The sequence below is a fragment of the Carassius auratus genome, unplaced genomic scaffold (assembly GCF_003368295.1).
Source record: "Carassius auratus strain Wakin unplaced genomic scaffold, ASM336829v1 scaf_tig00215896, whole genome shotgun sequence".
Lineage (NCBI taxonomy): Eukaryota > Metazoa > Chordata > Actinopteri > Cypriniformes > Cyprinidae > Carassius > Carassius auratus.
The window spans coordinates 5,377-33,316 of NW_020528298.1; the positions used below are offsets into that span (position 1 = coordinate 5,377).

General features: G+C 38.1%; 1 protein-coding gene across 1 annotated transcript; it reads right to left on the reverse strand.

Annotated features, from left to right (window-relative positions):
• Positions 1-12,674: 12,674 nt before the first annotated feature.
• On the reverse strand, positions 12,675-21,835 carry LOC113096263 (ephrin type-A receptor 7-like). The gene is made up of 2 exons (XM_026261612.1): positions 21,643-21,835; positions 12,675-13,048 (listed from the first exon to the last, which is right to left on the reverse strand). The coding sequence occupies exons 1-2, from the start codon at positions 21,833-21,835 to the stop codon at positions 12,690-12,692; spliced, it is 552 nt and encodes a 183-aa protein (XP_026117397.1). The 3' UTR covers positions 12,675-12,689.
• Between the last annotated feature and the right edge of the window lie 6,105 nt (positions 21,836-27,940).

Below are 27,940 nucleotides of genomic sequence, written 5' to 3' on the forward strand. Positions count from 1 at the left end.
CAAAACCTCCTGCTTAGATTAAAAATTCTGCGTTTTTCCCCTGGAAAAAAATGCAGAAGCGCAGAACGACGCACACATAACAAAGATGTCTGTGAATTTCCGGTCAAATGAACTCTCTGTTCATATGGAACTAATCAGCATCCGATGCCCGTGAATCATTCTTAATGGCACTGTCTCTAAAAGTGGTCCGCCTAACACAAGCATCATTAATCAAAGTACACATCTTTAAAAAAAAGAAGCTGCTCTAGTCTGGTCTTTGTTTATTGGCTTCAATTACTGTAATCCCTCACTATTAAACCAGACCAACAGCCTTTCAAATCTAAAATCCCTCCCCCTGTCTCAGACTGGGCCAATCGGAGCACAAAGACCAGCATAACTGTAGCTCTTGTGGCTTTTAAAAATACACAGGTTCCTCGTAACAATGTACATAGACCAAGAGAAAAACAGACAGATCAGACCACTCTAGCGGGTAACAACTTAACAGGTGTTACTATTTTCTCTGCCACTTTGTGGGGACTGAATGGCTTTCCTGTAATTGATTTTTCATAAGAAGTAGCTTGCTAAATAAATTGTGACTAAGTCCGCCCCGAACTTTTCCAAGCACAATGACGGTTAGTACAAAGCTTTGGCCTTTTCTTTGGGCTCTCGCCTTGTTTTCTTAAGGGAACTAAATCCACTTTGTCAGCAGTTAATTGGAGGATGCTGCTTTCTTTTATGCAAATAGGAAAAGTTTTCACTTCATTTAAACAGAGCCACCTCTTCGGTTAGTTGGGGTAAAAGAGTAAGAAAAGCCCTTCAGTGCCCCTGCTCTGTTCCCACACCTGCCTAAAGAGACATTTCTATAAATGACATTCAGACTAGGTGGTCAGGCTCATGAAAACATGGAATCAAAGATGTTAATTAGTTATATTTAACATAGTTATATTTCCCTTTGAACGGGGGAAATTTATGGCATTTCGAGAGACGCTTGGTAGATTGTAGGCCTGTTTTTGGAGCCACGTTTAAAAAGGTATTGATAAATAATGTATATAATACATTTACATTATTAATTATTTTTTTCAACTTGTTCATATATGTTGTTCACATCTGTCACTGAGGGAAGGGGTAAAGGGCTTAACATGTTTAAAGTCTTTCTAAAAGAGGAACCACACCTGTCTAGACCACGTGGAATTCCCATCCTTTCTTTTCTACAGCTAGAGAGGAAAGGTCAGCAAAAACAGACAAAGCAACACAAAGGCTGCAGTTTGTGTTTTGTTTTGACCCATGTGAATGTGGGTGCCTGCTCTTCACTAAAGCAGGGGGGAAATGCTCTACATTTTCACAATTTCATTTTTTTCCTCTGTACTGTCAGGGAAGAAAAATCGCATTCCTCTCAGCAAAGGAAAGTATAAAAGGGACGAGTTCTATAAATAAACCAGAAGGAAACGCAAGAAAGCAACAAAAGAGCAAACAACTGAGCATTTCCCTTGAGTTTGAATTTGTTCTTTTTGCACAATGTATCTGCACAGGTACATTCCACGTGGTTGTTAGTACAATATGTTTATGCCAAATGCCCTTGTTTGGTACCATTTACAAATCAAACATGAGGCTAAATATTTAACTAAAGTGTCTTGGCTTCCATAACCAGAGTTCAAAAATAAGACACATTTTATTTCTGTAAAGGTTCAGATTTTTTCACAATATTTACAATGGTCCCACTAAAAAACTAACAACGACAACATTTTAGATTATGTAACTTATAGATTAATGTAGATAAACTGATTAAATTGCTTTTAGTAAATACTTCTCAATTAAAAGTTTCAGTCTTTTTTTATATAAAAAAAATGATTTACTGATTTATTAAAATGTTGCTTGTTTTTGGTAAAGAATGTTTATTTATATAAAAATCATATATCAAATCATATACCAAGCAAGCGATAAATAAAAAAATAAGTTGAATCATTTATTTAATTACAGTTTGCTTTGTTTTTGGTGTTTAATTTGTTAAACTTTATATATACAGTACACAAACACACATACATAAACACCCTTCTGGGGGGTACGTGACAATTTCCCCAACTGGCCCGAAACACTCTCACACTGGCTCCAGGCTATCAGAGCTTCCTCATTGCCGAGCCATGATAACTAATCCAAAGGACACAAACAGATAAAGAAAAGCCTCCTGGCCCATATCATAAGTGACAGAGATGATTTTAATTGTGGCGAAACAAAGGTTGTCCTAAACAAAAAGCAGCAAGGCTTTCCTGTCCACTGCAATAACAGAACACCTGCTGTTTGATAAGACAGAAATACGTTTTTCAAAGCTGATGGTCACTATCTGCTATCCCAGCATCCTCTCTGCCTCATGTTACCTTTTTTTTTACGGTGTCCAGTCCAGCTGTGTTCCCCATCTGTCTGCCGAATAGATTCATCTCACTCAGTCTTTGGATGCTGTAATCTTTTTATTGTTGTTTTATATTATAAACATTAAAAGCCAGGAGAGCAGATGGCCTTCATATCGTCCTGCAGCTTTGAAGAAAAGGCATCAGGGCAATATGGCCGAGAGGCAGAGGGTGTGTGTCTGTGTGTGTTACCGTCACATATAGCTTACAGAAACCAGCAGGTGTGAGAGATGAAAAAATCTACTTGCGCTTAGGAAACAGTTAAAAGTTGTCAAAAAAAGTTGACGATTCTGTGCAGGTGCCAATCGTGGAACAAATGTTTCTTTTTCTTTTTATTCTAGTGAACGTTTATATTCTCCTTCACTTATTCCCATGTCAAAAGTAGCTAGACTAAAACTCATTAGAATTTCTTTGGCTAATGGAGAGAATAGGAGGAGGTGCGAACAGGAAGGGATGAAGACATAATTAGTTTCCTTCTCCACAGGAGATGGTGCGTTGATGAGACAATGAACAACAGAATAATGAGGAAAAGGAGAACTTTTCCATCATCTTCTGGCCTTTAATCAAGTAAAAAAGGGCCAGTCACTATAAAAAGGGACGCTATGATGTTTCATAATTTTAAGATCAGAACAAAATTTCTCAAATAAAATTTTCATACAGTACCATTTAAAACAACTGATTTGAATGTTTTATTTTTTATTTATTTGCACAAAATAGTATTATGATCCATAAAATAAACACAATTACCAGCTTATCGGTACAAGACTACTTTTTTAATATGGACACATATCTACAATTAGCAAATAATTTTATATTACATATTGATTTAATTTGAAATTATATTATTATTATGTGATTAAAAAAGACAGACTTAACATGAGCAATGTTAAACTAGCACAGTTTAAGTTGCCAGAAATAATGTTCAACAATACATTTTCAACCAAATTCTATAATTGACCAATCAAGAGTCAAAAATTCCAGACAACCATTTAATATGAGGAGTAATTTCTTACTTTATTACCAAAATGTGTTTATATGTATGATTCCTTTCCTGTGAGTGTTTGACAAGCTTGACAAGGCTGTTCTAAAGAAGTGCGATATCAGATCCGCTGTTCAGTTTGGCACACAGATTTGTGCTCATCACACAGGCATAAGACAGGGTTAAAAGATCTGCCGCTCTACAGCTGTAATTCACATCCAAGCACACACGCACTTTAAATGCAGATGCACGCAGTTTCTCTCTCACGGTCACACATTTTGAGGTGATGAGTTTGTTCTTGAGTGTGGTAGGTTGCGGCAGTTGGTCTCGGGCACCGCTGACACATATCTCAATTCAGTCACAAACTACCACAGTACCTCCCCTATGATTCAACCCTTCTGCAGCAGGAAATGAAACACTCTAACCCCAGAACTGCCTAGCACAGGGACACATGTTGCATGTAAACAGGAGGACGGAGTGACACGGGTGCGTTTGTTTGTATTTACGACTGTGTGCGTGTGAATTTTTTCCAGAATGCTTGGCTAAATAACGTGTTGGTTATGTTCAAAAGTCCAAAGGCATAATGAATAAATGGAAAAATTATATAGGCCTAAATGCTGTTGTTATTTCCTATGTCATAGCATAGCGTTTCAAAAGTTCACATTAGCTCTTGCATTCTGTCTTCACGCAATAAAAAAACATGCTTCTAACCTATACAGAAGTGCCTGACTGCTACTGGGTTTAAAAATATCCTCATAACCTCTTTATATCAGACTCATTGTGAGCTGAAACAGTTTTCTCAAAGCCTCTATGAATTATCCAGTCAGAATGTTCAATTAACGCCTGTCAGTTAGAACTGGCTGTTAATAGCCACCCGCCATGAAGGCCACCAGCTTTATGTGATGCTTCCATTTTTGTTCCAATTTAAATTTCTCTGCTGACGGCACATCTGAGGACGTTCAGGTGAAAAGTCTCAGAGAGTTCAGAAGGTGGTGACAATTACAAGGAGACTAAAGCCTCCAACTTTTATGCATGGCAGGCATCTGGAATTTAAAAAAGATTGATGATAATTTGGAAAGTGTCAGATACTCGTTTGCTCAGATAGAGACAATGAATTTGAAGGCAAAAGTAAGGGATAAAAGAGGTGGTGGTGGGGGGACTTTGTCTGAAAACTTTGTTGCTTGCCTCACAGGAATCTAAATAATTGAGCGAGTTGGTATCCGCTCGTCTGACAGAGAGAAAAGATGACTTTGAGCAAGAGGGTGGTGGAGGGGAAGATTGAATAAGAGACACAGAACAATGAAGTGAACCCAAATATGTACAAGTTATGCTTTTCATACCTGCCACAGTCCCTCACTGAAACAAATGCGGAAAAATTAGTTTTTTTTTTTTTTTACTTTAAATGCTAGTAAATAAGTACAAAGAAAGAGCAAGTAACACACTGCAATTTGGAAGCAGATAGACTGAAATAGTTTTCTTGTAAAAATTATATATATATATATATATATATATATATATATATATATATATATATATATATATATATATATATATATATGAATTAATTATAAATTAGCATTATATGTAATTTTAAGTATGGTTAATCTGGCAAATCTCTAAACAGCCAGTTGCGATTGATGAACGCTAGAAAGTCCTGCTCACATTCAGTCCAACTGGTCCCTTCAAGGTGGTTGGCAAACTTCCCCCCCATCCCCTCGCTCATGCTGAGAGACAAGTGTAGATCTCTCTTTCTTTTTCTCTGTGTCTGTCTCTCTCACTTCCGTGACAGTGGCCAGTTCAGAAGGAGACACTGGAGCTGTGGCTGCTGGGAGTCTGCAGTCAGTCAAGCAGAGAAGATTCTGGGGGATTTGGGGAGCTTCGTTTGCCAGCAATAAAAGGCTTGCAACAGGATCCTCACTGAGATTAATGACCTAGATAGGCCACCGCAATGCCATTTAAATGGGAAAGTAATTAAAGTGCACCTTCCATGAAAATTATTCATTGCTGACGGATTGGGTGACGGACGAATCGCGAGGCATTCTGCACAATGCCACAGGTCAAGTGGCCAGAGTAAGGCCGCCGAGGCCACTGTGAGCCAGACCACCAGCGATTTAACCACAGCTGTTGAATTGTAGCGACCGGTCCAGCTCTTATCAAATTACCACAGATGGAATTACCAAAAGAGGGAAGACAGAAAAAGAGAGAGTGGCTATGGAGAGAGAGAGAGAGAAAGGCCTCTCAGGTAACATAAAACGGCATATAAATGCTACAAAAGAGGCTTGAGGGATCCGCTTAACTAGAAAATTACACCACCTAACACTGGCCAACTGGGAATCACTGGAATCAATCAATCCATTCTGTTTAACGCCCCTGCCACAGATTAGAATTTTGCGGAGATCGATCAATGGACTTATTGTTCCCCAAAGTGTGATTCTTCTCAGGGGTATTGAACGGGATCCATTTTGCAGTGATAATGTGTCGAAAAAGAGGCCATATTAATTACGAGAGAAATGCCCAGAGGATTGTCTTTCAGTCTGGGGCATGAGAATGCTTTTTCGCACTTTATAACGCTTGGCGCGACACATTTGGATGTCGCTTGAAGCTTGAAGAAGTAAACAAGCTGGTTTGGGTTCTCAGAGTTCAGCTTCATTTGAAGTATCACTGTGTTTATTAGGAATGATTTATCTGTGGACATCATTTAAAATCAATGCGCCTTTGTAATCTTTAATAAAAAACATACAATATGCCACTTACTTACTTACTTACAAATAGTAAACGACAATGATCCAGTAAATTCCTTACCTAGTAATCACCTAACATTTTCTAGATTGAGAAGCTGTAAGTCACATTAGGAAAGAAAAGATCACAGTTGCAGTTATTTTTCAGACTTTAAAACACGTCGAGTGACAAAGCGATTCCTGCTAATGTGACCAGACTGCCCAGAACAATTTTCTGTTATTTACTTGAGTCGTGCAGCTTGAAACACAAAGGTTCTTGAGATCAAAGTACGTTGCGAACTACAGAATGCTTCTCCTCGAGAGATGAGGGGAAATAACCCGACTGGAATCTAGTAGCATTAGAAAAAATGGGCTATGTAAGGAATCCATGTGCCTCAATGAATAAAATTTCTTATTTAAAGCCATTTCCCCTCTAAGGCAGAAGATAAGAGCAGCGTAGCGGAGTACAGGGTTAATGTGCTTCCCTATCAAACACTTAAACAACTTTGCAACACTTTGCAACATCCTAGACAGAGTGGGCAACAGTCAGAGGGAGCTATCAGCGGGCAACATGCACATCGTGCTCTTCTGACATGTAACCTAAGCATTAAAAATCCATTTCCACAGCTTCTCGCCTTCTTTCGCTTCGATTCTGTTTACCACACATGCTGTTTGCATCTAAAGTGCGTGTCTCACATCTGGCTGCTGAATTCTGTGGCGTGGAAAGGGCTGGTCGGTCCCTGATTCCACACTGTTTTCCTCAGAAGGGCTCTCCTGAATAAATATTAATGGTTATTCTTTGAGCTATTTCTGCTCAAGAGCATTTGGAAGAACAATGGGTGTTGTTTAGACAGACACACAGAGAGATGAAGCGAGTGAAGGAAAGAGAGAGAGCGAGAGCGAGAGAGAGAGAGAGAGAGAGAGAGAGAGAGAGAGAGAGAGAGAGAGAGAGAGAGACGCTTCCGAGGGCATCTCCACAGAGATGTCAAGTGACAATAGAATGCTGATTGAAATGCTCTTCACCAAACTTCCCATGCAGTCCTTTAAAATGAAGAAAAAAAGAATTGCCATTAAAGAGAGAGAGAGAATTCGCATCCGTCTGCAGGGGGATGGCAAGGGGCATCAATGGAGGAAAAAAAGAGTCTATAAAAAAAGAAATGATGATGATGAACCTCCCGATACAGAAGCAGACACTATTTAAAAACCATGTCATGGAGAGCAGGGAAGTAATTAGGCTTTGGAGGGACAATGAGTACTCTGAGTAGCCCCTCTCTCACACGGACACATCCCTTCTTCTGCTCTCTTTTTGTCGCTTACTGTGTCGCTCAGTAGTGGAAGGATAATTAAAGAAAGGATTCCTGAATTCCTCATCAGATGCATAGCCATCTGGATTCGGGCTCTGCACCTTTACTTTCTGCTGTCCTTACCGTTTCTACTCCTACGCTTGGTGCCTGAAGCGTCGACTTATTCTCATGCAGATGGAAATGAGAGACAAGAGAGGAGAGGGTCTCATCCGCCTCCCCATTCCTTTTCATCCATCACTTGTTTTCCCTCCGCCTTGTCTTTCTTTGGCGCTTTTCTGCTGTTAAAGGTATCGCTCAATATAACATTCAAAAGTTCAGGGTCGATATATATATATTTTTAAAAAAAAGTTGTTTTAATAGTCTCTCCGCTCACAGTAAAATTATTACAGCTTAAAATAGCTTCTCTATTTTTATATATTTAAAAAATATATGTATTCTGTCGATGACAAAGCCGAATTTTTAACAGCCTTTAGTGTCACATGAATTTTTATTCTAATATGCTGATTTAGTGTTCAAGAAACATTTCTTATTATTATCAATGTTGATTTGTCGTGCTGCTTATTATTTTTTTTTTTGAATCTGTGATCCATTTTTTCGTGATTCTTTGAAGAATAGAAAGTTCAAAAGAACAGCATTTATGTTCTTGCTTTTAATTTCTTTTTTTTTTTTTTTGTAAATAAATAAAAATCATATTGACTCCAAACTTTTGATCATGTAATATAATATATGTTTTATCGTATTCATGTGATATAAGAATAATACAAACTGATGACTCTTTTTTTTCTCATTTTCACCTTTATTATGATACGACAGATCAGAGCTGACAGAAAACGAAGTGGGAGCGGAAATGGGAAAGGCTCTCAATTTGGGATTTACTCAATGTCGGTACACCTTTGCATTCTGTCACTTTATACTCTTTCTGGTATCCTTTCCCAGGAAATATGATTTGGGAATAGCTTAAAAGATACTATTTTTTCTACTCTGAAGGCCTTGATAAAGTCATCAGTGTTAATGAGTGTCCAGCTCTGTCTGACCAGCAGCCAGCTTATTGTTTCAGGAAGCTGCATTCTCGCCCATTATGAAGTAGTGATCCATTGCCGTGGTAACCCAGGTGTAAAATTTGCGCCTGTAAGGCTCTGGTGAGCAGAGAATTGAGCATGCTCAGATAGGGTTAAATTTTCCATCTCGGCTCTAAACAAGGGGCTGATTGTCCAGGGCTCCTATCGGTTTGCCATCACAGTGAGCCTTTTGTATTCAAATGGACCCTGTGCTTAATTATTAAAGGTGAATCTTTAAATATATGAGTAACTGAATGGACAACCATTTCATTTTTAAATGAGGATATGTGCAAAGCTAGAATCAAGGATGTGCAGTTGATTTGTCCATTTGATAGTCCTGTTTAATTAGACAGATTTGTCTGACCACAAACAGACACATTTCTTAGAGGGACTAAGATGGTGGATTCCTATATTCAAAATCAGCATGATTGAAGCGCAAAGAAATGTGCATTTAAATTATGTTGCTAATGATAAAATGTCACAACTAAAAGGAGAAAATCCAAAACAAGCCAACCTTACTAAAGCAATATTCACATGTTTGTTCGAATCCAATTCAAATCGTATTCTTGGAAATCTGTTTCAGTCTGACCAGACTGTTTAGATTAAGCATAGCTTTTTCATGTTCTTACGCCATGTGAAATGTAAACACATCAGAAGTTTCTGTATAAATCTTTGCAGCAAACATGCTTTTGTTTTTGCGATCTGCAAGTCTGGTTTCTTTGGCGGAATAAAGTCGCACATTCAAGCTTCATTTGTTTCTGCTGCTGCCTCATAAAACGAAATATAATCCAGCACGACGGCAACATGTTGTCATGTTGTTAAGACAACATCCGTATTGCAAACTGTGACTGTGTCTCATTTAGAAGGCTGCGCCCTCCAGAGGTCGCATTCGAAGTCATCGAGGCTGTCTCTTTCAGAAAAGCAAGTGGGACACTGCGAATACGACCTTCTTTCACAGGAATTCAGAGGATGCATGAGATGTATCCTTCACTGCTACAGATAAACCACAATTCTTTGCGTCGCCATACACAACTGTCGTTTATTTGAAAAATGCTGGCACCGGCAGATATACACACAAACGCAATTGTGGTGTTAACAACTTACCTTAAATTGCCTCCCGTTAAAAATGAATAAACTTTGTTCTTAATACAGTATCCTCCTCCTTTGTTTTCTCCAACAGATGTCTGTTGTGCGTACGCTGCAGCTTCTCAAACACTGAACAAAATAAAACAAGAAAAAATTTTTTTTTTAAATACCTTTCAAATTTATAAATAGTCTTCCTTTTTAAGTAGTGCGAGAGCTCAATGATGTTCTAAATGTCTTGACATAGCAACGTGATACTTTCTGTTTCCTTTTACCGCCTGTCCTATGAAGGCCTTCTCATTTAATTCTAGGTTGAGGACACTTCCACATTCGCATCCTACAAATAATGAGACCTCCAGAGGATTCGACCTCCAGAGGGCGCAGCCTTCTAAATGAGACCCAGCTTTGTTGTTGTTGTTTTAGCGTTGGCATAACAACGCAACGGCATTTCCATAGAAACCAATACACATTCCGTAAAAAGAAAAAGAGTGGTTAGGCACACACAGATCGGACATGAATTTACGCATTTAGCAGACACTTTTATCCAAAGTGACTTACAGTGCATTCAGGCTAACATATTTTCCCTCGGAATCAAACCCACAACCTTTTGTGCTGCTAACACAATTCTCCACCACTGAGCCACAGGAACACTATGAACTATATGAACAGTTGTGATACACTGCATAGACAGTTAGTTCTTCGAATCTAAATTCATGCAGATAGACACAAAATCGGTTTTGGGCTGACAGTCTGAACGAGACTAAAATGACTAACCTGTTTTTGCAAGACTAGCTGAATTGCTAACCCATTCCTAGCTAGAATCTATTCACATTCAAATAGGAATTTTTTATTCTGTCCTCCATTTTTGGCTTATTCTGTAGTTTGAAAGACATGAAAAATTAAACCGGTAATGCTGGCACTACAGAAAACAGGGCTTTACAAATATATTTTCTCAATCTGACATTAACTAATGACTAAATATTGCCCAGGGTGGCTGGTGTAATTGTCTGTTGTCAGTATGCCAGACATAATTACGGCCGGCTCTCACTTTGAGACAAGGGTCTTTCCCCTCGCTCTCTCTGTCCCATATCTCGGTTTCTCTCTCTGCTCCTAACCTACCAAGGTGTCCGTGTGTCCTTGTGGCTCCTTACTCCAGCGAGTATCTCTGTCACGATCCCTGTCATGAAACATACATCATCCCCTCTCCCCTTCCTCCTCGGCTCTGTTCCTCCCTCATTTTACTGGCTGCCGGTCATTATCACCTCTCCCTCTGTGTCTCTTCCCTCATCTCTCTGTGAACACGTGCATGCACGAGCTGCTTCTGTTATCCTGTCACTGACCTTGTTTTGTTTGCAAACCATAAAAACAACAAAAATGCAAATGAGAGCTCGAGTTTTGAATGCAGGTGGTGAAACACTAGGGATGTACAAAACTACACACTGGCAGAATCAACGAGTCTGTAAGTTACCTGAATGACTGGATGACTAATTGGTCTAGATTTAAAATTGGAATAAATAAAAATGTTGCATTTCTTTGACAGTGTTTACACAAAACTCATTCCTGCATTCCAAAACAGCTGAACTAAGCACAACAGAATGGAACAGGAAGCAGGATTCCCGAGACACAACACAAGAGTCAAAAATATCTGTCTTGAAGAACTTACGTGCGTTACTTAGTATGATGACGAGATGAGAATAACAGGTAATAATCTAGATAAAGAGAAATTATACTACACATAAATATATATATATATATATATATATATTTATTTATTTTTATTTTTTTTTTATTATTTTTTTTTGTAGACAAAAGGAGATAAATTAGACAACATACCGCTATAAATAAATAAAAATATACCACAATATATTTATTTAAATATATTAAACTGGTGTACTTAAAGTCTGTGAAATTAGAACAACTAATTTTGTGCTTAATGCACTTTAATTGTTCAGAAGTAGTGATGAAGTCTTAACTGAAGTGTATTTAATTGTGCTAAAGATGAACTATTGCAAGAATACTTCTGTTACACTTTAAATATCTAGTATTAAAAAGCATATATATATATCATAATGATACATTTAGAAACATAGAGTATATACTGGACAAAAAATTTTCTAGACTACAAAAATAAACATAAAACAAAATAAATGAATACATTTCGATAGAAATACATTTATATTTCTACTATTATATATTTTACATTTATGTTAGACATAACATTATTTAAAAAGCTATATAAACTAATCAACATATATGTCCAGATAAAAATATTATATATTATCTAGTTGAAAAAGTCAGCTTCACTAATTGACTAGTTAGTTGTTGGATGGTTAGTCGATTAGTCAAGCCTTGACCATCCCTAGGTAACATATCAGATACAATGGGATCTCTTTTTAAAACGGCGAAGAGGTACAATGAAACAGTCAAATATTGTATGTGTAGACGTAGAACAACACTGCAGTCTATGCGCTAGTTGCTGAAGCGCAGTACTAAGCTATCACTGTCTACTAACCTCTTGTTAATGACCAGAACCAGTATGCATTTGAAGGCAAATTGTATTTCATGGATGCTTGGGCATGAAAGAGAAATCTTGTTTTGCAGATCCATAAAAAATAGTTCATTAAAAAACATGCATTTCTCTAGCATGTGCAGTCTCAGAAACGGCTCTTAAATTATGGCCAACTTCCGAGTGTGAGAGAAAGAGGGAGAGCCAAAGACAGGCAACCACTCGTCGAACTAATAATGTTTGCGGCCATGACTTCAGCACCAATGCAAGCATTTGCCACCCATTTAATTTTAGGGGATAAAGTGAAAGCTCATATCATTTATCAAGAATTCAACAAAGAGTCTTGCCGAAATGTCAACCATGGCGACTGTAAGTGATATTTAAAGGTGGCGGTTCTTCTGGCAGACAATAAAGACTAAAGGGGAAATGAGAGAGGTATTCTTGTGCGTGACTTCTATTATTTATCATCTGTTGTTGTTCACCACTGTGAATAATTTGTTGAATTATCACAACGGTGGAAGGTACAGAAACATGAATGCACTAGTTGGAAATTATACAGCCTTGAGTTGAGAGTGCCATCCAACCAAGCAACATGAAAAATACTAGAACTTGCGTCTTGCATAAAAAAGCATCAAAAGCGGAATGGTGTCAAGCCAAATAGTCACCGAAGTCTAAACCTCTTACCTGCTTGGCTGGTTGCGATGCTGACGGCCGCAAACAGTCGCTGGGTACGGCTGAGGTCGGACACGCCGTTCACGGCCTCGACCTCAAAGGTGTAGTTGGCGTGCGCTAACAGGTCGGTGATGGTGACGTAGGTGTCCGTTAATCCACTCTGCTGTGGCGAGTAGCCAACATTGCTCCCGCAAGGAAAGCACTCTTCCGGCTCCCAGGTGCAGCGGCGGCATATAATCCGGTATGTCACGTCATTACGGCCACCGGTGTCAGCTGGAGGGGTCCACTCTAGGCTGACGGTGGTGTGGTTGATGTTGTAAAGCATGTTCTGAGGAGCTGATGGTGGCCCTGTAGTAAGAAAAGAGGGGAGGCTGAGATAAACATGTCTTTTCTCAAGATAAAAACACCATGGCAATATCAGAAATATTGGCCCTTGGCAAATCCTGACATGCAGTTATACTGTAACCTAGATACATAGAGATGTTATGCTGAAGAATAATGGGGAGTTGAACTTGAGCGCTGCCAAGGTCGATGTAGACCAGGGTTGTAGCAAAAGAATGAAACCGTGAACAACGAGATACTGTTTCAAGGTAAAAAACCTTGAGATAAGACCGCCTTGGTACTCATCAACTTGGTAGCATTTCATTACTGAGCCAGGGAGTTATGTGTTTCCTGTGGAAAGAAAAGAGGTGATACAATTGGCAAAATACTTTTTTCTGACTTCCAGGGTGACAGGAAGTCTGAGTCACTTCCAGAATTTAAGAGTCAGATCATGAGCGAGTTGTCGCCCTGACATTAGCAACAGTGCATGATTCCGCTCAGCCTACATTAACCAGCTCACAGACGGATGACCACAGTGGAAAACAACCCATCATCCCCTAATCCCCGCCAGTGCCAAGAAATCTGGCGCGTCTCATAAAGCAATGATTTATACTTTGCTACTTTTATCCAACCACCAAGCCCTTGCTTTTATCACCCTAATGTTTTTATAATGGCACTGCTGTCTGTTCAATATCTCTTTTATTAGAACGTGTCTTTGTGATGGTCTCGCATCATGATTTTCCCTTTTTGGAGAGGTTCGATTTTTGTACCTCAAAGTGAAATAGTGACCTGTACCTGTCCACTGGTGTGGAGCTGAATAGGCGTTTTCAATCTGTTCTCTAGTGGAGCTGAGCTCACAAGCGGGATTGTGAGATTGACAACAGAGCAACTGGTGAGCGGTTAAAAAAAAAGAAATGTTAGCAAAAGGTGAAGATATCCACCAATATCTGATATTCAGATAACGTCTCTCATAGGAATTCAAATCTGCAGATGGTTTTTATAGTTTTTTGTCTTTTTGTAGTTTACAGATTAATTATAACAACAGATGTTCACAAAAAATAAATAATAATAATAATAATAATAATAATATAATAATTAGATTTCAAATGCTATTTGCAAGATTTGGGGAACATTACACCTATACTGTTTTGTTTGCATAAAAACTAAACATTAAAACTAAAATCTCTGCTTTTGTTATAATATTTAAATGTTTTGGAGGATAATCGATAAATGGACATTGTTAAAATCCAAATTAATAATATATTAATATATACAATTAATAAATAAAAATAACTTCAAAATATAATGAACAGTATGAAAATGGTATTTTCCGATTAGCTTTTTTAAGCCTGGTTATTTAGGCTACTATTGATTTATTAACAACTTCGTAAATTAAAGAACACAGATGCAACATCTATCGACCAACGCAATATACCAAGCGTAATTAGCGAAGTCGCAAATAAAGAATAAAGAAATAAAAAAGCCACACTACTTTGAAAAGAAATAGAGGAATATGTTTTAATAGACCTGTAATTGCATGACTCCTAGTTGAGGGTTCCAAGTAGTCTTTTATTTCCTGAAGCAAATTAAAAATAACATGGCTTGGCAAATATGTGTAATATGTTCGAATAATGTTTCTTTCCAAATAAATACATGTGGAAAAACTCCTCTCCCTTCTACCATGCGCTCTCTGTTCTCTGCGGTGTCTTCTCCTAGCAACAATAATTGCAGCCATTTAAAGTGCAAAATAGTTTAAGACATACTCTTTTGGGACGTTAAATAATGGAGCAAATATTTAGTAAATCGCATTGTGTGATTAATTTTAATACTCTTCTCCCATAACTTTTGCGTCTGAAAGGGAAACTCCTACAAGGTGCAAAAATAACTGTGTCCACACCTTTTCAGCGCTTATTCGTCCTGACAGTACTATTTTAACGTCAAAAGACGGTTTGCACTGACCCTGCGCTGGACATGTATATCTAATATGAAGTGATAAATGATATGGAACCGGTATATTTTGCATATACTGTCTTCAGTGTGTAGTGTATTTTGGGTATTCTAAAATAACGTTTTTTACCTAAGTGATGTTGAGGTACAAAACACAGTCACGTCGCCAGTTCTACCTTCTGCAAAACTGGGGACATGTACTAACAAAACACTCAATGCATATGAATGAGGGGAAAGAGCAAGCATTAGAATTGTGCGAATGGTTAATATGACACTTAAAAGTTTGCTCCTCATTAAAGCTAATGGCACACACATCCATCCATATTCATCAAAGTAGGAGGGGAACGAGTGAACAGAGGAGATGAAAGGGCCACCTGTGGCAGGTGAAGAGATGTGGTCCATCTCCATCTCTCTTCTCTATATCTATCTCTCATGCTCCAAGCAGAACTTCAACTACTGATGCTAATGATGTCCCTCCTACTCCATTTCCCTTGGGGAGAGATGCAACACACACACACATACACGCATCCTCCTGAGACTTAACATTCTATTTCTATGGTTACCTATAAGAATAAGAATAATAACACTAATGGCTCCATTAGGCAGGGCCTCCTCATTCCGCTCTTGAGTTGCAAAGATCAAGGGATTGTTTATCTTTAAATGGACAGCTGAGACAGGAAGGGACTCAAGTCAAGCTGTGATTGAGCATATCTATTCAAGCGACAAGGTAGCACTGAGATGAATCACTACTGGAAAAGTCCTATTGATTTAATTCTCGCAAAATATTAAATAAAAGCACTGTAATCTAATAACAATCCATGATGTTGTTTTAAATTTCATGATTTGATGCTTTGTACGAAACTGCCCGGTCCGTCAATCACTTAATGTTTTTGTATTAAGCTACAGTGGTTTCAGATGGCTTACAAGGCACTATGCCTGATCTATATATAGAACAAATTGAAGTTTTAGACATATCTAATCAATAGTTCACCCACAAATGATCAAAGCAAATATTTAAAGGGATAGGTCACCCAAAAAATGTAATTCTGTCATTAATTACTCACCTTCATGTTGTTCCAGACCTTTAAGACTTAAATCTTCATCTTCAAAACACAAATTAAGATATTTTTGATTAAAAAAAAATCTCATGGCTTTTCTGAAACTGCATAGACAGCGATGTAACTGTCACATTCAAGGTCCAGAAAAGTAGAAAAGACGTTGTTAAAATAGTCCATAGGACATCAATAGTTCAACCCTAAATTTATGAAACTGCATGAATACTTTTGTGCACAAAGAAAACAAAAATAACAACTTTATTCAACAATTTCTTCTCTTCAGTGTCATTTGAAGCACGTTCACAACAATACCACAATGCAAGATTGAACCACTGATGTCACATGGAAATAATCTTCATTTTGTGTTCCATAGATGAACAAAGGTCTTACAGCTTTGGAACGACATGATTTTTTAATTTGCATATGGCAAACAAATAATGTACTTTTTTATTAGTATAATTAAAATAGTATTTATCTCTTTGTATATATGGAATCACAATTGAACATTTGGAATTTATGAAAATATTTTCTTATTTTCCTTGTTTCTTTTTTTTTAAGTACGGGATGAAAACATTGAGTATAGAATGAAAATGGCTAAAACAAGACTTTCCTGTCGAGTGTACATCTGGCGTCTGGAGAGTCCTGCAGTCGTTTTTTTTTTTTTTTTCATTCACTGTTGAGAGCGTCATCGTCTGCTGGTTAACAACAAAATGCCCTCCGAGTTTACAGTTCTCATTTGCTCTTTCACACACGAGTGCATATGTGTTTCTATATATGTAATCTGTCATCTCCTCTGCAGTCTGCTTTGAGACTGATTCTGCAGGGACGCTGGTAAAAGTCTGGGGGAAACTGGGACAAATATCTGCCACAGACAGCTTGATTTTCTACACCACAAACCAAACTATTCTTTTAATGGGTATGAAGCTTGCTTAAAGCCTGTGTGCACTCTTTCACACTCGTTCTTTTTGCTTTCCCCTTGAACCTTCTTTTTAAAATAAGTTTAACCCACACTTTATAGATTATTGTATAGCCGCAAACCGCCCACAGTCTGTTCATGGAGTGTCTGATGAAGATTACACATAAAACTCCTAACTTCTCTTCTATTTTTTCATGTGTTTTCTGTGCAGTCGTTCATGGAAAGGGCTGTTCCATCAGAGTTATTTTTTTTTTCTCACAGTGGTCTATTGTTGCGGTATAATCTATTTTGGATAAACCTGCCCTTAAATGGCATGTATAAACTTAACATGTGATTGATTGCTTTATATGCAGGTCCAAGTAGGCTGTTTTTGGTCAGAATGAGCTGCAATGTGGACCACACTTTAAGCCTTTAGTCAAAAGTCTGACAGATGAGATTAAGTGACACATTTCTAGCAGTGATTTTTTAGAAAGACGCTAAATATCCTTCCAATCCAAAAAGTGAAATAATGAATGCAAAAAAAAAAAAAAAGATAATAAAATAATCTTTACATTTGGGAATATGTGGTCACGATTCTCACCCTTGCTGTTTTCCTGTGAGAGAATGTTAATTAGGTCAACCTGCTGATCTTGTGTGTGTGTGTGTGTGTGCGTGTGTGTGAAGCCTGAAGTCTCAGGCCTAGCAGCACTGGAGCTTAACTCAGGAATCCAGTTGTTATCTGCACATTGAACAGCTTTTGGCTGTCTTAGTGCTACTCCTCCTAGTAAAGCATAATTCACTCAAAAATCTTGTCATTTAGTAATCCTCACCTCATTTTATTTTTTTTAATTTTTTTTTCTGAGGAACATATCTAAAACAAATATCCTATTTTCAATATAATGAAAGGTAATGACATTTTAGTTCACTATATATATATATATATATATATATATAATATATATATATATATATATATATATATATATATATATATATATTGCAGTCAATATTGGAGTGAATAATGACTTAAAGTTTGGTCTGCTTGTTAAACGAAAGCGAAAAACATAGTATATAATCTTCCATTCAAAAAATATTGTAATGTGTTTAATGAAGTCTCTTATTTATTGAGTAAAAACAGCAATATTGAGAAATATCATTAGAATTGAAAATAATTGTTTTGTTTGAATATATTTGAAATGTATTTTCCTATTAATTCCTTGCAATGATAAAATGTAATTTTCAGCAGCCGGGTTGCATTTATAGTGATTTTTTTTGCGACAGAAGAAAGAAAGTCATACGAGTTTGGAATACCGTAAGGAAGAGTAAATGAGATATTTCATTTCTTGAGTGTCTAGACTCACCACACTAATGAGGGTCCCAGAGGGCCGCTACTTCTGAACCGTGTTTAAACAGTCCAGCCACTAATCCTTAATCTACAAACATTGTACCTGAACTTTGGCCTTACGTCTACCAAGCACCATGGGCTAGATTGAGGGATGGAGCCGGAGAGAGATGGTCGAGAGAGGCTGGTTTTATTACTGTACTCCTGTCCCTTAGCAACTGTGGGAAAAAGGAAAGTCTCGCCCTCAGGGACACGTCAACGAATGGAGGTGACGATTCCAGGGCTTGAAGAGAGCTGAAAGAGAGTATGTAGGTTATGCGCTCTCACTTTCTCTTACTTTCTCTCTCACTTGTTTAATGCCTCATTTTCTCTCTGTCACGTAGTCCCACCCTCCTACCGCCCCTTCCAGACCTTCGCTAGTGCCGACACCATGCGCAGCTGTCGAGTGATGATGTAATCTCTGAGAGCTGTCAAGAACTCCCTTCTTTCGTTCTATCTAAAAATAAAAAAATAAAAACTTCTCTCAAATGCAACAGGCTCACCTAAGTATCGCCTATTATCTCGACGCCTCACAGGTTGTGGTAAAGCGGGTGAATTTATGCCAAGCCATTGGGATTATTTTGTACTGTAGAAAAAAAATCGCAAATAAGTGAATATTTGTGAAAAACTTTTTCTTCCTTTTTCTTCCTTTCAACAATGACAGACCCTTCTTCAAGTGAATTTTAATTCCTTTCACTCTGGAAATCTGAATTTCATTAAGGCCGTTCTTAATCCGTGTTCTGAGGAGCTGAGTGCGTATTGACAGAGCTTAAGATTCGGTAGGTTTACACCTCGCTCATTTAAAAAGCTGTCCATCAGGGTGTTTATTCAGCGAATGTAAATTCACCCCCAATTACCATTCAGTTCCATGCGGCTTTAAATCCCCAAAAAAGAAATCTTTCATCCCAGACAATTTAGATGGTCACAATAACTTAATCCCGAGATAATTAAGACAAGTCTGGTGAGGAGAGTATTTCGTATGCACAACACTTCAAAAGAGATGCGATTTATGTTTGTTAAAAGTTTTTTGTTTTACTCCCTTGATTTGCATTTTTTCCCTCCTGTCACATCCTTATTATCCCAAACTCTTGCCAAATCCTTTATGACTCACTTGTGATTTAGAATCCTCACTTAATTCTTTGTGCATCTGGATTTCTTCTTTAACGTTATATCTTTGTGATTTAACAATGCATGGTGTGGCCTACATCATTCTACACTACTGTCCAAAAGTTTGGTAAGATTTTTTAATGTTGCTACATTTGTTTGATCAAAAATACTAAGAAAATAAGAAATATTATTACAAAAAAATCTATTTGAATATATTTTACATTTAATTTATTCCTGTGATGTGAATGCTGAATTTTCAGCAGCCATTACTCCAGTCTTCAGTGTTACACAATCATTCTGACATAGTGTTCAAAAAACAATTGTGTTCTTTTGGGGAAAAAAAATATATATATATAAAAAAAGTATATATTTTTATTTTGTAATTTTATACTATATTAAAATTTATATATATACAACCCCCATTAGGTGACTCACATCTGAAAATGTCCTACCTAACTTAAAATTGCAACAGTTCCTGACTTCAGTGTGCTAACAATATAGTAGTTCATTTCTTTTCACCCCCTTTTACCTCTAAAAAAGGTATTGCGAGAAACAACATGACTCTTAATCCCTGTGTTCTGGTGTGCATTTTTCAATAACGTCAATGTTTTCAAATGCCCAGACAGAGTAACACAGCCAGACTGTGGTCAGGGGAGTAACAATCTGAAGTGTACTTGGAGGGAGAGAGAAAGAGGAAGGCAGTGGGAGACGAGAGTAATTGTGTGGTGAATTCAAGGTCTGTGTTTTCTCTGTTCTCTGATTGGGGGGCAATGGGCAACAATTAGACTAGCGTGTTTTAGTGTGATCATCTCTTTTGGAAAGCAGCAGTGAGACAAATGTGGGGGAGGTATTTTAAGAAAGAAGAAATGAGGATGGATACATACTGGAAAAATACTGTAGAGGTAAAGCGTAGTTGAATGATTAATGCATGACGTGTGTCATCATAGAATAGGCTGCACATCTGCCCTGATCCACAACAGCACAGCTAGGGTCTAATATGTTTCTCTCATCTCTCATTCAAAATCATCTTTATATGCCTTTGTGCAATAATTAAAAAACAAAAGGGACCATGGCTGCAACGATAGATAGACAAACAGACAGACAGACAGACAGACAGACCGACCGACAGACAGACAGACCGACAGACAGACAGACAGACAGACAGACAGACAGACAGACAGACAGACAGACCGACCGACCAACCGACCGACAGACAGACATACCGACAGACAGACAGACAGACAGACAGACAGACCGACAGACAGACAGACAGACACATAGACAGACAGACAGACAGACCGACCGACAGACAGACAGACAGACAGACAGACAGACAGACCGACCGACCGACAGACAGACCGACAGACAGACAGACAGACAGACAGACAGACAGACAGACAGACAGACCGACCGACCGACAGACAGACAGACAGACCGACAGACAGACAGACAGACAGACAGACATACCGACAGACAGACAGACAGACAGACCGACAGACCGACAGACCGACAGACAGACAGACAGACAGACAGACAGACAGATAGATAGAATTTCAATGTCAGCCCTAATCCTTGCTTTAATGCGTTTAATGCAATTTCCAAGTAGACCGACTAACCCTGAACTTCCACCCCGCCTCTTTTCACCCTTGTCTGGCCTGTGTAAATAAGTCATCAATGGCTGTAGAATAGACGTGTTATTCAAAAAGAGAGATGGCCAAGGAGAGGAAAGAAGAGGACAGGTGGTTATTAGAGGGAGGGAAGGAGAGGAAAGAGCTGCTGAGACTGTCTTCTGTTTGTTCCGACTGTAATTACTGGAATCGTTATGCCCATTCAAACTGAATCCAAACACCTGCCCACTCAGATTTTTGTGTTAAGTTGATTTTATGATTATATATAAAATGAAATAAAAATCATGCTAAACAAATACTGTAAGACTTGACTATCATGTATCATACTTAAATTAAGTAAGAACTACAAAGTATTTAAAACTTTTTTATTTTGGTTGTTCTTATTTTTTTTTCCTCTCTCTCCTTATTTTGCCTTGGGCACCAAGTGAGCCAGGACTGCCACAGTGCCCCTTAAAATACAGAGGTGCCTGTTCTGGTAGTTAAAATCTCATCTGACAGGAAACAGGCAATTTCTTGGAACTAGGAATGAGATATGTCAATTTGTGCACATAAATATATAGAAGGGAAGGAGAGGAAGAAGACCAAAGATAGACAAACGGCTCACTCACTAGTGCAGGCGACAGATGCGGGGTCAGAGAGGGCTCTGTAGTAGCCGTCTTCGCAGTCACATCTCCATGAGCCCTCTCTGTCATTATAACTGTGTGCCGGACAACGGGAACACTGAAGATCCTGAGATGAAGACTTGTAGAATCCACGACCACAGGCTGGATGGTGATGGAGAGAAAGAGAGAGAATTAGCATGTGTTCACATACAGTATCATCTAGTGTTTGATCAGACTGTGCCTTAAGCACTCTTATAAGAAAGAATGAAATGTGTACTTTAATATTTTAATTGTTTCTCTTCTCAGATTCTCAGATCATGGTCAATGTACCTCATCTAGGGTTTTCATTTACAATCAAAAAATCTGAGATCTTAAAACATGAACTCAAATTATTCTTATTCAGTTCTCCCACAGGAAGCAAATGTTAAATTAAATTAAATTAAATTAAATTTAAAAAAAGTTTTAAAATGTTGCCTTTACAAATAAAAAGTACTAAAATTACTGAAACTATACTGAAATAAAAATAAATTAAAGATCTTTTAAGATAGTTGATACATAAAAATTTTATATAATAATTGATAATTAATCATTAAGAAACATGAAAGATCAAACTCTGAGCACTAACTTTTCTGCTGGGTCATTACAACACACACTGAGTCAAATATGTTGCATCAACCAGGGGCCTTATATTCCTAATCACTCCAAAAGCACTAACATGCTTGCCTTTACACCACTCTAGCAGTCAGAAATGTCCTAGAGGCAAGGGTACTGTGGAAAATAGGAACCTTAAATGGATTATTTTCAGTATTTCACCTTTTATGAGGGAAAAAAAGGACATCCCACAGGCAGCCAGGGATCAGAGACAAAGCAGAAATTAGGGCCAGATCGCTTCAGGCTATGCACAAGAATCACCCTCACACGTTCCAATGACAACGAGTCATTTACTCCCACTCTTTATTTCATATGCCCATAATGGGCTGAATTTTCAATGAAGCACCATAATCATATATTATTACTATTTGCATTATAAATTAGACAACATTAAATACCAAATAAAATGGTTTTCCCTCTTCTATTCAGTTGTTCATGACTTAAGAATTCATCACTAGAAACAGTGGTGTTAATGAACCTTCTGAAAAGGGGATAAAAATGCAGAGAGAACAAGTCTGGGGTGATTCCACAGGCTGAGGTATTTTCTAGTTCACATCAGTAAGCAAAGAGAATAAGCTATTTTCGGTTTGGCCTTTTGGTCGGCACTGCTGAGAGCCACTAATCCACACTTAGCAGCTGTTTGCTTAAAACCCCCTTCAGCCTAAAGAGGGAATCGGGGCCCACATGATTTTCTTAAACCCCCAACCACGCCCGCATCCCCTGGGGTAAATATTACTTTGTTAGCAGCTATGCATTTTAATGATTATTACCAAGGAAACAACTCTACTGATTATCAATTCCAAGCCTAGTTTTTAGATCTCCGTAGTTGCATTATTGTTTCAAGGCTTTCAAAAAGAGGAGGAAAAATTCCTGCAGCTTTCCGTGACAAGACTAAAATGGAGATCACACAGGAGAGATCGGTCCGATTTCCTCGTTTTTAAACACCACCTTGTTGAGATGGGGGGTGGCTGAGGGATACGGTATCCCCATTTCAGCTACATGAAAGCCCTGTCAATGTGTATTTAGCTCAGAAGCATGGCCAATGGTGTGGCTGTGCAACGGTAAAGAAACAAGAGCCTTCTGAGGCTGAGAAGTGGGAGGAAAGGGATGTGATTTTTATCTGGGATCTTTCTCAACCAGTGAGGACTTGTATTGAAAGCAGCAAGTCTAGTTCTTGTTGTAAGGAGGTGGTGCTTGGCAAAGTGTACCGTGAAATAGCTACGGTTTTAATGGTATTGAGGTATTTTTTCCATTTAGTGTTCAATTTAATTGTACTGAATCATTTTTCATTGTGTAAATTAAATTATGAGACCAACACCCCTAAAAAAAAAAAAAAATATTCAACAACATATGTGTTAGTACCAAAGGAAAGAAAAGGTAAGAAAGAACAGGAAAAGAAGACGACAACTAAGAAAAATCATGGAACAAGAAAGTGAAACAAGAAAATATAAAGGAACAATATAAAGAAAAAAAGGAAAATGGAAAGATACGGAAGACAGACATGAGTACAAGAAGAGTAATAAGAACAAGAAAATTAAAATGAAGTGACAGGAAGGGAAAGGGAAAAGGGAAATGGGAAAATGGAAAAAGGAAAAAGACAGGTACACGAACATGAAACGCAAGCGAAGCAGCGAGAAAAGTAAGGGGAAAAGACAAGGAAAGGAAGATAAAATTAAAAGAAGGAACAAAAAGTAAGTAAAGAACAAAACAGAAAAGAAAACGGACAGGGAAGGTGAGATGAGGAAGGGGGAAATGAGAAGGAACAGCAGGGAAAAAGGCAAGGAATGGAAACAGGAAGAGAAAAGGGGGAAAGGGAAAAAAATGAAAGGAAAAATGATTCAAAAAAAGAATCAGGAAAGTTAAAAGAAAGGAACAGGAAATGGAAAGGGAAAGGGAAGGAATGAAAAGATGATGAAAAAAAGAAAACAGGACAGGAAAGACAGAAACCATTTTCCCTGGTAAGCTGGTGTGTCTGTTAGTTTAAGTTTTCAGCTCTGAGCCGATCTGTATGGGGAAAAGATCCCGCCTGAAGCCTGAGAGCTCAAGACCTGGCTGTGGGCACTTCAACAGCTCCTCGTGAACACACTAAGATTAGCGCCATCGCCAAATCACCAAAACAGGAGGACTCTCGACTGCCGGCTCGACTGGTTTTTTACATCTCTGAAGTGGGGGACGGTTTATTTTTACATCCGTGTGATCAGAATTTGTTTTATCGTGGCGTCTGAGAAGCCCAAGTATCCCTGAGTTGTTTACACAAGCAACCAACCAGCAAATTAGGCCTCAAATCAAATGTAGCGCTGACACGGGGGCCCGCCTGAGAACCTGTCTCCACTCCACCTCTCTGGTTTTACTATGAGTGACATGCACAAACACGGCCATTTCTGGGGCCCAAATTCCTGCCCTCCCAACACAGATGCACAAATACTGGTGTTGAACTAGTAAAAAAAAAAAAACATGCTACCATTGTGCTAATTCACTAACCCGCCACCGCAGAGATAAATGATAGCTTTGTTTTCCCCTTCCTGACAGCTTTATTTCTGTGGGAGAAAAAGATGAGGCTTGCCCAATTATGCCTCCTTCTGCCATGCTGCACAATGTCTGCTAGCATGTAATCATGACTGAATTAGCGCTACATGATCCCATGTGCCAGCGGCTCTTGGGAGCATGCTAACCAATCTATGATACTGACATTGAGACGATATCCTCTACTTAACTGCCCATTTCAGCTCTGCTTTGAAAACATGTTCTGCCAACATAACCGCTTGGCTGCTAAATTGTGAAACGGAAAGGGAAAACACTAGCTTAGACGGGTTTAAAAAGTTTGCTGAAGGACTTGGTGAGCACAGGCTTTATTCGAGCTGCCACTAGCATGAAGGCGAGCTAATGGGATGTGCTTGTTGACATGGGCACGCAGAGCAGGCAACAGCAACCTCATTTACTGCACAAAGAAATTAGTCGGCCCCTTAGAAACACAGGTTGAGGTTAAACAGAACAACAGAGAAAGAGATTAAAACAGCCTGACATTCCTCCCAGAGTCTTTAGCAGGCTGTCAGTGCCAGCGACGCTGATTTACCTTTCATTGGTCAAGCCCTCTGGTTCAGCTAAAGGGAAAACAGTTCTTACATGGCACTGATAATGCAAGGAAGACTTTGTCTCTATAATATCTCAATCTCTAACATGTATTCCGCACAAGTCAGTCACACAAAAAAACACGTCTAGACATTTGTAACAGGACTTCTGATACTGATTTCCTCAAAATCAGCTATCACTATTTGTGGCCATTGCAGCAGTAAATGCCACCTCATTTTTAAAGACTTAGTCGAGAGATGTAAAAGCAACCCAGAGGTGAAATTTAAGACAATGTCCAGCTGAACGGCAAAGACTGCTGACTTGTCTAAAATTAGCGTATTGACTACGAAATTCTCTAACAGTCCACCCTCTAGGGAGGGTGAGGAAATGTCCTAATCACAGGCTTTCCTAAAGCAAGTGCTGGTTTTTCTCTTGGTCTTGTGCTGTCAGTTGTTTTCTCTTGTTGGCTTTCTTTCAATGACATTTCCTATAAACCTCTGGAATGCCCTTTGTAGACCTTAGTATATTATTTTCTGATCTCAGGCTATGTTCAGAATGGAACAGTACTTTGCTATTAACAGAATACGCCATAGTACACACTTTGAACTGAAAAATTATTGTATTTAATATGCACTTGCAGTATATGTTTTGGTGTAAAAGTAATACAAGTATATCTTTTAAGAGACTACACTTTCAGGACTTTGATTCTTAACACACACTTACATGTTTAAAAAGTGCACTTTGTTGTTTTTTCATGTGTTCGAGTTATACTTTAAAGTAAACTTTAAATAATTATATTTTAATAATGTTTTGTCATGCTTTAAAATCAATTAATGTGCAGTTTATTTGTGCATTTAGATAGAAAGTATTATTTCCATAATAAATACTTTCATTTTTCAGAAGGGAAGCTTTTTTAGAGGACTTTTTAATAGTAAGTAAAATAGTTTTTAGAACATTGTTTAACTATAAATGTTTTAAGTATGCAACCTTATTGTCACATGACCTAGTAAACGATATATTATCGTATATAAGTGACGTCCTCCTAACATCTTGGAAATAAATAGGTAAAAGTCTAAACATTTGACATTCAAATCAAATAGTGAGTTTTAAAAACAACTAATTAAATTCCATCACACTGGTAACGGAAGGTCAAGTCAAGCTCATTGCATTGTGGGATGCAGTATCTCATGCAGCGTGCTCTGTTCTAAACTGCACATTTTGGCAAATGTAGTAGGTCATCTGCATATTTCATATAGAACTTGCTCATACTGTGCACAGCACACAAAAAACATTCCCGCAGTATATATTAAACAGCATGCTAGTATGTAATCACAATACTTGGAAATGTTTAGAACTACAGCTTATCTGATGACATCTGGGCATCTGTGCGAGTTATAGAAATTATCTGACATTAATTATTGTGAAACATTTCTCTCTGTAAAATGCTGTAAAAAAAAAAAAAAAAAAAACTTAAATAAACTAGATTAGCATTATTATTGCACTTTCTGGCTATGAAAATAAATAGTTTTCAATATATACTATTATTTCCACCCCTGATGAAATCACTCTGAGAAAACTAAAACCTTTCAAGTTCACAGAAAGCCTGTTTCCATGTTGTCAGCCCTTGTGTGGCAAGCATTTTAATCTTTCCCCCTAAGAGAAATCTACCCAACTCCAGGAAATAGGCTGAGGGTACAAAGGAAAGGGGAAGAATCAAAAGGCAGCAATAAAGCAACACATCAGGATGGGGTCCGGTTTTGGCCCTGTAGCTTTTGCATTTCTCCTACAACTGCTAGACTTAGGCAGGGAGCCGTAACAGTTACAGAAAAAAGCCGAAAAGTTGGATTCGAGGGTTGTGAAAATGTCAGATTAAAATGTTAAAAGATGGATCTTATTCGGCGCTACTCGCCCAGTGCCCCACGCATTACTGGGAGCGAACAGGTTGGATTAGGGGTGTGCTCCTTTACATGCAGACAAGAATCTCATTCATGGCAGCTACCTGTGTGGAGGAGAGATAAGTAGCTTTCCGTCAGAAACAAAGAGAAGATTAGCATTCTCTTACACTGTGCTGAAGGACACACCGGGATGCCCTCTGAAGCCCTCAGAAAGGAACAAGAAAGACTTGTGAAGAAAGAACAGATCAAAGCCTGTCAGAGTCCTCCTGGATATAGTTAAAATGTTAACATCATGAATTGTGCCAAAACCACATCGGTGCCTTAAACACTCATTTTATAAATATTAAAAAAATACATAATAATACAAAAATTGGTGGGTGGCTTTGGGTTAGGTATGTGAATGAAATACTTATTTTAAAAAAAGTTAATTGTGAAAGGGTAAAAACAAACAATGAGGAAAAAGCTTTGGCACAAACCTTCAGGAAAAGCAGCTGTTAAAATAATTTGCATGCCGCTAAGCTAAATACATTTTACAACACACGCAATGGCATCTTTGTGCACAACACAATGCTTCTCTTTTACATGTATAGTTTAAACCGAATAGGGCAGGAACGTTATATCTCTGCAATTACTGCTGAATGCATTATGCTTTGACAGTCACATTTGTGTTGGCTGGAGGTGGACATTGT

Coding starts and splice junctions, on each gene's coding strand:
- LOC113096263 (XM_026261612.1), bottom strand. CDS start 21,835: ATGCTAATTCTCTCTCTTTCTCTCCATCACCATCCAGCCTGTGGTCGT. Junction 13,049..21,642: donor CGCATCTGTCGCCTGCACTA/GTGAGTGAGCCG, acceptor TTCTTACTACAG/GGCCACCATCAGCTCCTCAG.